A 13,848-nucleotide genomic window follows, 5' to 3' on the forward strand; every position below is an offset into this window, starting at 1 on the left:
AGTGCGAGGGCAACAGATGTTGGTAAAGACATAGTAGTACCGCCCAGATTATGCGCAACAAACTAAGTACATGTGTTAGTGTATCCATAAACTTCATGAAGTAAGCTGGCATTTGTAACAAACTGTAGCTGCATACAGCATAGTTTCTTCGAAATAATTTTTTTCTAATGAAGGAAAGACTTTATAGCCATTCTGTGCTTTATCTAAATTACACTTTGGCCTCATTTAACATAGCTTGCAGTTTTTCTAGCATATTAAATGCTGCGTCGTTTTATTCATATCTAATGCCGTTAAATTATACAACTGTACATAACTATAAAATCCCGCATATGGCAGTGTGACCTATTTTGCTGATCTTTAACATCGCCGTAGAATTTAGATGTAACAAGTACAGCTCCAGTACGGCGTGTTTCTGAAGTGTTCCTGAGAAGACTTAAGTTCAAAGTTTTACGATAAATCCAAGTACCGTAAGACAGTGAAAGCCTACGAGCAGAAGCGTCAGTGCAAGACGATTGACTAGAATTCTGGCTGTACTGCGTTACAGGCTCGTCTTTAATGTTTCACCTAGCAAAACTAATTTTTCTTCAGAAAGGAAGAAGAACGATAATCCTCGCGGTAGATTCGACCCCAGGGAGAGGAAAAGCTGTAAATATGGGCTCCTCGTTTTTGACAAAGGTTGATTTTCCTGACAAAATTCAAGATTTAACGAGTTTCCTAAATTGAAGGATATTAAAGAGTGATATCAACTATTTCTATTAGGAAACAGATTCGCATGAAGCTTGTATAGTATCACTAAAATCTGATGCTAATATGAGCTCAACCCAAAGTTTAGAATCATATCTAAACCTTTAACGCGCGAGGTATCATCTGTATGTACAACGAGGTGGAGTCACTGGGACCGCTATGTTTAAACCGACACTTAAGGCAAAAATCATTTGAAACTTTTCATTTATATTACGTAACATTTTTACAGTCATTTAAGTGTGCTTGGATAGCTCAGTTTATAGAGCACTTGCCGCGAAAGGCAAAAGTCCCGAGTTCGAGTCTCGGTCCGGCACACAGTTTTAATCTACCAGGAAGCTTCAATTTTATTTTTTTCTGAAATTTGATACTATTTAGAGGCATTCAAGGGATAATAAATTTGGAAAGGAAAGAATTAACACTTTGAGGAGCGCCATCTCAGGTTGTTACTTTCTAAACTACTGTTTTCAGTCCTGAGACTGGTTTGATGCAGCTCTCCATGCTACTCTATCCTGTGCAAGCTTCTTCATCTCCCAGTACCTACTGCAACCTACATCCTTCTGAATCTGCTTAGTATAGTCATCTCTGTCTCCTACGATTTTTAACCTCCACACTGCCCTCCAATGCTAAATTGGTGATCCCTTGATGCCTCAGAATATGCCCTACCAACCGATCCCTTCTTCTGGTCAAGTTGTGCCACAAACTCCTCCCCAATCCTACTCAATACTTCCTCATTAGTTATGTGAACTACCCATCTAATCTTCAGCTTTCTTCTGTAGCACCACATTTCGAAAGCTATTCTCTTCTTGTCCAAACTATTTATCGTCCATGTTTCGCTTCCATACATGGCTACACTCCATACAAATACTTGCAGAAATGACTTCCTGACACTTAAATCTATACTCTGTTAAATTTCTCTTCAGAAACGTTTTCCTTGCCATTGCGAGCCTACATTTTATATCCTCTCTACTTCGACCATTATCAGTTATTTTGCTCCCAAATAGCAAAACTCCTTTACTACTTTAAGTGTCATTTCCTAATTAATTCCCTCAGCATCACCCGACTTAATTCGACCACATTCCATTATCCTCGTTTTGCTTTTGTTGATGGTCATCTTATATGCTCCTTTCAAGACACTGTCCATTCCGTTCAACTGCTCTTCCAAGTCCTTTGCTGTCTCTGACAGAATTACAATGTCATCGGCGAACCTCAAAGTTTTTATTTCTTCTCCATGGATTTTAATACCTACTCCGCATTTTTCTTTTGTTTCCTTCACTGCTTGCTCAATATACAGATTGAATAACATCGGGGAGAGGCAACAACCCTGTCTCACTCCCTTCCCAATCACTGCTTCCCTTTCATGTCCCTAGACTCAAAACAAATTGTAAATAGCCTTTCGCTCCCTGTATTTTGCCCCTGCCACGTTTAGAATTTGAAAGAGTATTCCAATCAACGTTGTCAAAAGCTTTCTCTAAGTCTACAAATGCTATAAACGTAGGTTTGCCCTTCCTAAATCTAGCTTCTAAGATAAGTCGTAGGGTCAGTATTGCATCACGTGTTTCAACATTTCTACGGAATCAAAACTGATCTTCCCCGAGGTCGGCTTCTACCAGTTTTTTCCATTCGTCTAAAGAATTCACGTTAGTATTTTGCAGCTGTGACTTATTAAACTGATAGTTCGGTAAGTTTCACATCTGTCAACACGTGCTTTCTTTGGGATTAGAATAATTATCTTCTTGAAATCTGAGGGTATTTCGCCTGTTTCATACGTCTTGCTCACCAGATGGTAGAGTTTTTTCAGGACTGGCTCTCCCAAGGCCGTCAGTATTTCCAATGGAATGTTGTCTACTCCGGGGGCCTTATTTCGACTCAGGTCTTTCAGTGCTCTGTCAAACTCTTCACGCAGTATCGCATCTCTCATTTCATCTTTATCTACATCGTCTTCCATTTTCATAATATTGTCCTCAAGTACATCGCCCTTGTATAGACCCTCTATATACTGCTTCCACTTTCTGAACTATTCGCAAGAAATTTGCAGGCTATCCATATATACTACTGAATGTACGTACAAAATTCTATAATTTTGAAACAGTTTAGGTGATAACAGTTTAGGTGATACGACAGCCACGCTATAGTGCTGAAGGCTGGCTCGTCCCGCCGTGTTAAATGGTTAGCGTGAGTGCGTTCTACTAGACAGTATCGGTTACGTACCTGGCTTTCATTAAGCTGATACTGCGATAATACGCCTGTGTTGCGGAGCAGGACGCGAAATCTGTAAAGAACTTTCTAGCTAAGTAACACACACTGAACAGAATAAAAATTATGTACGTTTAAAATAGATAATTATTGCGGTGTTCCTTTTTAATAGAAACAAAAGCTTTCACTTCGTTTATTTCGTCCCTGATGGAAGCAGGTCAGTTGGACCCTTCCAGAGCTTCGTAAATTTGTTTCAGAGCACTTTTTGCCTTCGGCATTTGCGCTACGGATCTGGTTCTACAAGCACCAACAAACACGTACGTTCCGCTAGCTACATTAGGATCTTTTCTGATCGCTCCGTCGTCACGTTTACTGAAGGTATTCGCGACCGAAACAAACTGAATGTTCTGTGCTGCGAGCGCCGAAGCGGAGACCTGGCGAACTTCCTCAAAGAGCGACAGCCTGCAGAACGCTTGCAAGCAACCGTGAATGTTAACCGAACACGGTCAAGTGCTGTTCGCTCGTGCTCACCTGCCGACTACGCTGAAGAGACTGAGGTCCTCTCCGTGGCGACTGGGCAGGACCGCTGCAAAGCCGACATTTTAGTTTTAGAGTTTCATAAAGACTCGGCCTAATACCCAAAATAATGATACCAAACTTCATTAGTTTGAAACATTATTTGGTAGTGAGCTGTTCGGACGTGTTTGTAGGAATTTTTAATTGACGATCAATTTGACAAGCGTTTGTCAACAGCCAGTTGATCGCCTATATATATATATATATATATATATATATATATATATATATATATATATATATATATATATATATATATCTCTGGCACCTCGACCAATTTAGTAAGCTTTAAAAATTTCTATTCTGCATTACACCTCTTACATTTCTCCTAGTGCCAAAATATTGGGCTTCCACAAAAGAAATGTCCCAGATATGACTGATTGTATAAACGGTAAGCATTGTGTGTTGGTCCGAGATCACAAGCAGTGAAGCGCTTTGTTCTACAGTTCGACGTTAGTTTTGTTTGAAGTTTGTGACCTCCCATGCGGCAGAATATCCGTCGAATACATGTGGCAAAACATCCGCCAATGATATGGTCAATTCGAAACTACCGGACGTGTAAAGCGAAGATCACTTGATGAGCAATAGTGCAGAGAATGTTGACTGTGTAAGAATCTTACCATCGTCGTCACATGCCCTGAGGGACGATTGTACCTTATGTACTTACATTGTTAAATGTCAATTTCCGGTACATTTATCTTGTGGACTGTTCACGATAATGTTATAAAATTTTAATGGATCGTGGAGGAAGAGTCCATTGACCTATTTTTGTAGATAAGTCGCTTGCATAATTTATTTTTTGGAGAATTTTTTACAAGTTGTAAAATTTTCTCCACATATTTAAGATTTATTGATTCATAATTTCTAGATTAAACAATTTTTAAAAATGCATTGATTTTCGGCCCATTTTCTGTAAGTTTCACTGTTATATGATTGTACATTCCTGAAAAATGTACCTAATCATTACAAAAATAAAATCTCAGGAATATGGCTTTATAGATATACAGTGTTACTGAGCTTAAAATATCCCTGCACCATATCCCGGTCAATTTTATTTTCTTCGTCCACCCTGGCTCTTTCATTCCTTGAGTGTATTCTTGCCTTCCTAGCTATCAGTCACTTCATTACCTCCTTTCTTCACACGGACAGCATCCAATTCGGAACATGCCATCACCATATTTTCCCCAGGTTGTATGCCTAGCTTTTGAAGCAGCCTAACTCTCCCCACATTGCTATCATTAAATGAAATGAACTGTATCATAAACACCCAAATTCCATGTATCTTTACAAATACTGTTTTAGGACTTCTAGACCATAAGACAAAGGATTCCTTTCGGCTATGTAAGGACAAGGACCAAGTGAATGTGGCGCACGAAACGAGTCAGCCAACAGTGAGCACGAAATATTTTCACAAATCAGCAAATTAGGTTTTTGAAGTTCAAGAAGTTGACAAAAGGGCAAAGGGGGTGTAGCAACAAGTGCTGCCCTTAACGTAAATGAATATTAAAAGCTTTTAATGGCACAATGCCCTTAGAAAAGGTATGTCTAATAAAGTACACTCCAAAGAATATTTATGAGCATTTTTTATATTTTGCCCCCTACAAAGATACAGACTGGTTTTAATCCCAGGTGAAAACGCTGTACGTCTTCACTTCAGGTGAAGTGTTACGACTTTCTTGGTGGTGTGCGTAATGTTCAGTAACGATGCAACTGTTCGTCGAAAAGGGAAGGTAAATACCCATAATATCTTTGTATTACTGCACCCCCATGAACTTTTAGAGTACCTAACAGATTCGGAAAACTAACGTTTCATGTGCTCTGTCCAGATGTCAAGGGTACGGATCGTTCTATCTCGCTGAAGCTACCGTAAACGGGGTGGCTATCTGGATGCAATAACAGCTCTATCTCTATTTTGCAACAAGATGGCGCACTTCCTAACTGGCATCTCCGTACGGGAGTAGTCCAATGTCTCTGAACGCTGGTTCGCTCGCTCTTTTCCCGCTGGCCTCTACTTTCACTTCACCTCACGCCATGCGATTTTTTGCTTTGGGTCTCTGAATAGCTAGTGTCTACGTTCCGCCACGAATGATTTGGACAATTTAATCATAAAATTGAGGAGACATCGCGTCCATTACTCCAGACTAAGTGTGAGAGGAAATTATTTCAGGTTGGATGTGTGCCATACGTGTGTATATACTGAATATTTATAAAAATTGTTAGTTTACGTTCAGTTTCATGTTATTAGTTGTAAATACCCTAAAGTGACCCATTATACAATTGAAAGCGGGGCTTTCTTTTATGAACACCCTGTACTTCGCGATACGATACGCACAGGCTGGCTACGCTTCAAAAGTGGGCTTCAGTTTGACAAACATGGTACGCCTGCGCGCTTGTTTGATATATCCGCGATTTCTTGACAGACGAAGCTCGTCGTCTACAGGGGCCTTCAGCTTTAAAACTACTCCGGATCGGTCATATGGGGCAAGATTCGGCGCTGCACGCAGTTCACAGGAATGAAGGTCACCGACGGCCGGGTGTGTCGCGCTCTGTTTAGCAGCGCTCTAGAAAGGGGCAGGATACAGCTTTCCGTTAGTTGCCCGTCATCACATCCCTCGCCTCACGTTACGTTGCCCACGGAACGCTGTACAATCACTCCCGCAATTCACATCAGTCGGCTGGCCCATGTCCTTCACCTCTGTGGCACTGCAAGCTTTGAGAAACACTTATCACCTTACACGAGTGAGGTTAAATCCGATTTACGGTGTGGGTTCGAGTAAGATTCACGCGGCTACAGTCGCCAAATAACAGCGTTCGGCGCGACGCAATTTAAGGGGATCACACCGTGGTTCAGGTCGAAAAACCTATTTTCATTTTTCATCATATTTCGACGGATTAAGGTTTTATTTAAGTACGCTGAAAAGGATTTTGCTGAAAAGTTTTTCGAGCATTTACAGAGCATTTTCCTATAACGTGTTTATGTGCCACGCCCACTTTTCTGCATATATATATTTTAGATCTTTATATCCCCTACATTGCACGTTAGGGATTTTTTTTTTTAACTTCAGAGTGTTTTTACTATCCTTGGAATGCAACGGTCGTTATTTGTTTCTGCTGTTTGTAAACACGCTTTCAAACACACGGTTAGTTTTGCTCAGGTGCGATTGCGAGTAGTTGCTTAGAAAACTTGCAGGTATACTATGGGCTGGCAATTAGGAGAAAAAGTAAATCTGGAAGCAATGAAGAGAGATGTTTGGGCTATGTTCTTCCGTAAGTCTTCTACTGATAAGCCATGTCATGGATTGTGTCCATCAGGAGAAAATACAATAGCAAGTACAATAGCACTCAGGCAACTGGAGAATCTTACTCTCACCAGCATTCTCTTCAAGCTGCTATTATTACAGCAATTAATTCTATTTTGAGGGACTTGGCTCATCCTGACCTAAGGAAATTCCTGCAGGGGCAGACACAGAACCCAAATGAATGTTTTAACAGCATAACTTTGAACCACCTTCCTAAAACTGTATTTCTAGGCATGCATACAATGAAACTGAGTTCATGATGCTGTTATTACATTCAATTGTGGTAACACTGGAAAGTGTCAGGTACTGAAAAAGCTGGTAATTAATCCTGGTGAAAATATGATCACTGGGCTGCAGCAGTGTCATAAAATGAGGATAGACGATGCAGACACGTCTGCATCTAATATGGTCAAGAAAGCGACAAACATCCAGGAAGGTGAAAAACAAGCTGAAAGACCCGCTAGAGGTCAAAGAAGGGCCATCATATGCAGCAGGGCAGTTTTAATTAACTGTAAGTAACCAGTTTCAAAGTTTCTTTCAAGTCAATTTCCCCACAAACTAAAATTTTCAGTACATATGGCCCATTATATCAAAAACTATCATAGATAAATGAAATTTTCAGAGACACTGCATAACAAAAAGCCACCTCTGGTACTACATTCATTAATATTCCCCTATTAGGAAGCTCTCAGAAAATATTTTCTGCAGAAGAAGTTAATATTTCTGTTAATAAATTCAAAAAGTATTTCTTAAAAACAACAAAATGGATATAGTAGATTATAGTACAGTTGACTATGAGCATGTAACTTACAGTAAAAATATTAAGGTCCTGCATCAAATAGCTTTTTCAGAAATGGGTCCAATACTTGCCTAAATTAAAATGGGTTAGATAGGCAGGGCGTGGTCCCCTTAAGACAGTAGCAACGACAAAAGATTTCGGAACGCGGTATATGCTGGTAAAATACAACCACAGTTAGCCAAACACTTGTCAGTTAAAAATGTGAGGGCATACGAAGTGGAAGAATCTTACAGGCTCCGTTATATGTAGAAGCAAATTGGGAGCATACTGGAGAAATACAGCTTGTCAAAAGAAAGGCTGCAAGGTCACATTAGAATTTTATATTTAATGTTGTTTGTCAAGTTCGATGTCGTTGGGATACCACAGTGGATAGGGGAATACAGTAACGTTCAACTCACGTAGTCCTATTACAAGGTTGGAGAAGGAAATTAATTCATGGTGTTTTTGAAGGAGCCATTCTCAGCATATGATGGTCGTTTGAAGATACAACACAAGACGGCAGCTACCTGCAACAGTCCGCTCCCTCATACTGTCTGGCCATACCACAATATTGTCTAGTATTGCACCTACCATTGCATAGCAATGTTACCGGCAACACCATTGCGATCACGTTGCCATGAACCCTGTACCAGTCGCAACGTAGGCGCAAAAGACCTATTTTCAGTATTTCACTTTAATTATTGGACGAATTTAATAACTTCAAATCCTGTCAATCTACTCATTAGTATTCACGGATGGCAGTAACGATAATGGAAGCGGAAAGGTCAAACGAGTTCAAACGTGCATACCTTAAGAGCTGTGACCACTTCGCCAGTAGAAGTGATGTTTCGCAGCAATGAAGCACTTGAGGTATGCATATTAGACTTTTGCTTCTAATGACCGCTCATGTCATATCTGAATTATTTACCATTTCTCCTGAGCAACCTGCATAACGACCTGTTAATATCTGTGTTCAGTTCAACAATTTCAACGTAGCTATGACATAAGTACAGCACTTGACAGAACAGAAAAGAGCACGGACGCCCACCGAATGGATTGAGCAGGACCTTAAAGTAACGCCCTGAAAACCAATTGCCTGCCCCCTGTAATTACGAAACAAAACTATCCGTTTTCTGAAGCACAGGTCACGATATACAACTGATATAGCCTACAATATTATTCCGTTGGCCAGTTCAGTATGAAGCTAACACTTCACAGGAAACGTGTGCCCTGGCTCTGACTTCCTCGTAACGTCTTTGTTTCACTACACTTCCAAGATACTTTAAAGCTATCAATTTTTTTCAGTTGTTCCTCAATCACCCTGAATCCATGGAACTTCCAGGTCACGAGCGTGACCTCAATCTGCTTCAATTCTGATAATTTAATCGGCGTTCCGTGTCGTTGATTCTTACTTCAAGCTGTACTAATGACTCCTGCAAAAGAAACTTTTATAGAATGGCATAATTTGTTAAGGTTTACATCACGGAGCCATATAACCGTTTTCAATGGTGATTAGGTTTGAACACTCGCGTTCATTTTCTAACCCTGGATGTTTAATGGAAACAGCATTTAAGGAATGTAGTAGGGAAGCCAAACTGTCGACTTCAGTTAATTGGGAGAATTTTAGGAAAGTATGGCCCATGTATCAAGGCGACCGCATACAGAACAAACACTACGGCGACCCTTTCTCGAACAACACGCTAGAGATGGTTTCGGAACAAATGGTAATCCCTGGAGGGAAGGCGTTGGTCTTCTCAAGGAACACAATCCAGAAGTTTTAGGGAACGGCCATTTGAAGCTGACTGCAGAATGACTACTGCTGCCAAAGTAGATGTTGGATGAGGACAACAAAAACTAGATAAATTATGGCTCGCACGGAGGCATATAACCCTATTTGCGGGTGCAACAGGCTTGCGGAATACGTACATGTAGGTTTATTAACTAAAGGTGCTTATCGAATTCTGAATAAGCCACCGGAATTCTAATAACGCAACATTTGTTATATTTATGTAATGCATCAACAAATTGTTTTTTCGAATACTTTAGCCAGAGCAAAGAGTATAGATTGGAAAATTAACGCAATACTTCTGTATTGTTACCAATAAAACATACAGAACTATGACGGAAACTTTACCAAATTAACTTTTAAATGTTTATATTATGAATGAACAATGTCTGAATTTGCGGAGATCAACGCTATCTAAATATTTTTTGAAGCAAGACCCTGAAATAGCTGCATCCCGTGTAGGTAAAAGCGTGGCATTAACCTAATTCCTATATGAAATGTGGACTTTTTAAATTTTTGAGCAGTATAGCTTACGGGGTTTCTGCTCAACGATAGTCAGCACACCCAAGTCAGACATGCGAAGTCATCAGGGAGTGAAGGAAGCTGCTAGTATCATCACTTCCCGGAATTTTACCATCGGAATTTTAACTCTTCCATACAACACGGCGTGTCAATTCACATGCATTCCTTACTTACGTAATGTTTAGTGTATACCCTTTGAGGATAAATGTCGCCGAACACCGCCTCAGTAAAATTTCCAGTTTGCGAATGTAGGAATGTGGATTACGTACGCTACCCCACACTGATTCATTTCCCTGCACATCGCGGGGCAGAGCAGGCACCATGAAGATGGCTTCCAGGTAGCAATGCCCGCCATTTATATTCAGTGTACCACAAAATTAAAGTGCTGTGTGTTTTATACTTCCACCATGTCAGGTTACCGACTGACATTACGTTCTCAAAAGCGAAGCGGTTGTGTGACAGCACAGCACGTTCGGCCACTGAGCAAAGCCGTTCCAGTCTGTTTCTAAACGCACTGTTAAAGCACAAAATGAGGTTTCTGGTTTCAAAAACGTATGGTAAATTACAAAGTTACAGGAAGTTAATAGACGGCGTTTTTATTAAATGATTATGCTCTTTTTTATTGGTAATATACATAATTACTTCTGTTGGATATGCTTGCACTATTTCCTGTGGAGAACTCCGGCAATATCAGCAGAAGAGGTATGTAATCCTTCGTTAAACCGTGAACTTACGATGAGCGGTCGATTGCTCTTAACTTCCTATACTTGCGATTCAGAGTTCAGTAGAACCCTATGACGGTGTGGAAGGTTATAGTGCAATGGTACATGCTCCAGAAATAGTCCCAACAGGTCCACAAGCTGCACCAGAACGTCTGTTTGTTGCAGATAGATTTCGCTGATCTAATGCTGCAAACTGCCCAGCCATTTACGCATCAGGGTAACAGCAAATAGCGGCTATTTCACTTCCGCCATGCTAAGTAAACTGATTACATGATTTGCAACAAGGCATCAAAAATATAGTTAATTGTAATAACCTTCCCATTCCCTGATTTTGAAATTGTGGCAACAAGGCCAAGATATATCTGCATTCAAATACTTTATCTACTCACGCGCGTCAACTACAGTCAGTTTAAATCTTTATGACAGTGTATATGACAATACCGCCTGCTGATCTTTACACAAAAATGTGTATAGTTTCCAGAATACTGCACTGTGCACATATGACATTTTAAAAGATGAAACTAACGATCACTAAACGATTTATCAAACTTAACTAGTTTGGTAAATTACGCAGTGTGCAGCTTTGACGCGGTTTGAGAGAAATGTTGACTGCCTACTGAATTGACAAGACATTGCACGTCGTTCGATGCGATGGTTCGCGGCGCATGTTTAGCGATAGAAATTCTCACTACCATATACGTAATAAAGCAAAAGAGCGCCGGCAAATACCAAGCTGCCTCTTTTCCATCCATTTTTCGCAGGCTGGCGTTAAGCAGAAAAATCTATTCTGCGCATGGCGCAATGAATTATCAGAGCTCTCCGATTCTGGCACGGACGATGTTGTCCGATGGACATTTATTAGATGTTTACGGGCATATTTCTCTTAATTCTTCCCTGGCCCATAGCACTTCATACAGTGCTATAAAGAAATGCACGAAATAAATCATTTGCAGCAGGTTCCCACAGTGTCGATAAACTTTGCGACAGCCGATTCAAAGGTCAGGTTAAGTTTGACAAACTCCGTTGGTACGTCTGCGCTCTTGTTCGACAAATCCCTGGGTAGGAAATATCGAATTTAACAAGTTTTATCGATTATATAGACCTGAGGGTCAAATCATGGATGGTAAACAACCACAGGCAACTGGGCGGCGGAGATGCTTCAACGTACGTAGGCTTGGGACAGTATGCGCCAATACGCCATAGCGGTATCCGACGAAAAGAAGTGTTATAATAACGTTTTTAGGCATTTCCGTAATGACCCCGGAAGGTCACAGTCCCGGAACATTTTTCAATCTAGCACGGCGCAGCCATATGGCAAAAGTTTTACCTTCACATTCAGTGTATCAACACAATTTAATATTAAATTTTATGAAGAATAAATATGATCGTTTAACTGGAATTACTGTTTCACTCAATGCTATAACGATCGTTCCATGCGAGTGAATTGACAGCCGTAATGTACACTTAAGACGAATGTGAATCCCATTTTATATTTGGTTGAATTCCAACAACGGAAGCCGAGGAAGGAACTTATCAGTTTTCATGAGTTTTAAGTACAAAACGGAATTAACCTCTATTACTCTTATTTTGAGAAACTTCAAACAGTCGGAAAGCATTATAGGAATATTATGAGCTGTGTCATTTTAAGATAACTGTTTAGAACAAAAATCAATTATAAATTCGCTGATTTTTTTTACTTGCGCACCCAGGATACGTACCAGTATCTAAACCAACAAGCCTCATTTCAAATCAACGAAAGAGAAAAATCCTATCGACACGCGTATCACTTTACTCCCAGCAAGATCTAAAAATTCATATTCGAACACCACTAAATAGCTATGACATCGCTTGTAAAAGAAAAGCGAATGCTACGAAATTTTAGCGGTGCCCACTTGACAGTACAGTAAAAGCATTCACGACATTCCTTTTACTCTCTCCAGAAGTGATCAAGTGAAAGGATATCACTTCTGTCAATGCAAAACACGTATATACCACAAGTCAAAGCGTACGTTTAATAACCATTGTAACTAAGGTGCTTTGAGCAGTATCCACTTAACATAAAAATAACTACGGGGTCGATGCATTCCAAGAACTGGCCTGGAGAGCTGCAGCAGTTAAAAATTATTTTGCTGCTGTAAATTCCGGAAAGTTTTCAAGTGTATACAGCCACCAACATTTGAAAGTCGACAGATCTGGGAAAAAAAATTTACCCACAGGGCAATTAAAACTACAAAAACGAGCCTGACTCAGAATGTCAGTTCCCAAAATAGAGTAGTCTTAACCCCCCCCCCCCCGGAGACAAGAGATAAGAAGCAATTTAATGCCATCAGGTGGCGGGTGATTCGGCGTACGTGTATTTCAAGACTAGTTCGGAATTTTGAAAGTGTCCTTAACCAGCAGCAATATGCCTACCTGAACTACTTCCAGCTACACAAATTTTAGTAGTCATGTAACTTCATGCTGAATGAGATAATACATGAACGGTAATACGCTAACCACTACTGTGTGACAGTCTTCAAGTGAATAACACACAAACCAAGTAAAGTATCGATGGGCAAACATAGTATTGTCAACGACACAATTGGAAGTTTAATACGGTGTTTATCGATACCAATGCTACGTAAATTGCCGATTTTACTATTACTCTCAAATGTAGGTCATGAAACATAGCCAACATTGTATCTTAGCTTGGTAAAGTCTGCATTGGTAAGAGGTACTGAAAACAGTACACATATATGACCATGGAAATCTATGGACCAACATGCCTTATTTATATATGACAACTGTTAGAAACCTATGTTATTCAATTAGCTGACAACACCCATACCTTCATTCACACGGCCTGGCTTCGGCAACGTGTCAACTTGCTGCGCCCCTTCGGCCACATCCGCCATGCCGCGCACCTGACACTGCATCGTGATACTGTGTCCAATCGTAAAAATATCCTATACAGTGTGGAAAGCTGCTAATACAGTCAGTCACATACGCAGATCATCCTACAGAAACATTTTTACATTTCGAAGCGCTGATACTACAGACAACATTCTAACCTCTCCTACCATGATACTTCCAATGAGAACAAAGCTGTAAGCTATGATGCATAGATCTTTTTTTCCGAGCGTCACCAAAGATGTTTCCAGATTAATCACTACAACCAAAGATTTTACAGTACAGTAATAATAACTCAATAGAGTTTTAATTCTATTACGGGGTGCAAGAAATTGAAAT

General features: G+C 40.2%; 1 protein-coding gene across 2 annotated transcripts in view; it reads right to left on the reverse strand.

Annotated features, from left to right (window-relative positions):
• The window catches only part of LOC126295106 (coiled-coil domain-containing protein 50), a 156,053-nt gene extending 142,350 nt beyond the window's left edge, over positions 1–13,703 (reverse strand). Inside the window, exon 1 of one of the 2 annotated variants that reach the window (XM_049987363.1) lies at positions 13,448–13,703. In XM_049987363.1, coding sequence (XP_049843320.1) covers positions 13,448–13,535 — 88 coding nt within the window. In that variant the 5' untranslated portion in view covers positions 13,536–13,703. The remainder of the gene's footprint in view (positions 1–13,447) is intronic. The other variant, XM_049987362.1, reaches the window with a different exon arrangement.
• Between the last annotated feature and the right edge of the window lie 145 nt (positions 13,704–13,848).

Source organism: Schistocerca gregaria, chromosome 11 (genome assembly GCF_023897955.1).
Source record: "Schistocerca gregaria isolate iqSchGreg1 chromosome 11, iqSchGreg1.2, whole genome shotgun sequence".
Taxonomy (NCBI): domain Eukaryota; kingdom Metazoa; phylum Arthropoda; class Insecta; order Orthoptera; family Acrididae; genus Schistocerca; species Schistocerca gregaria.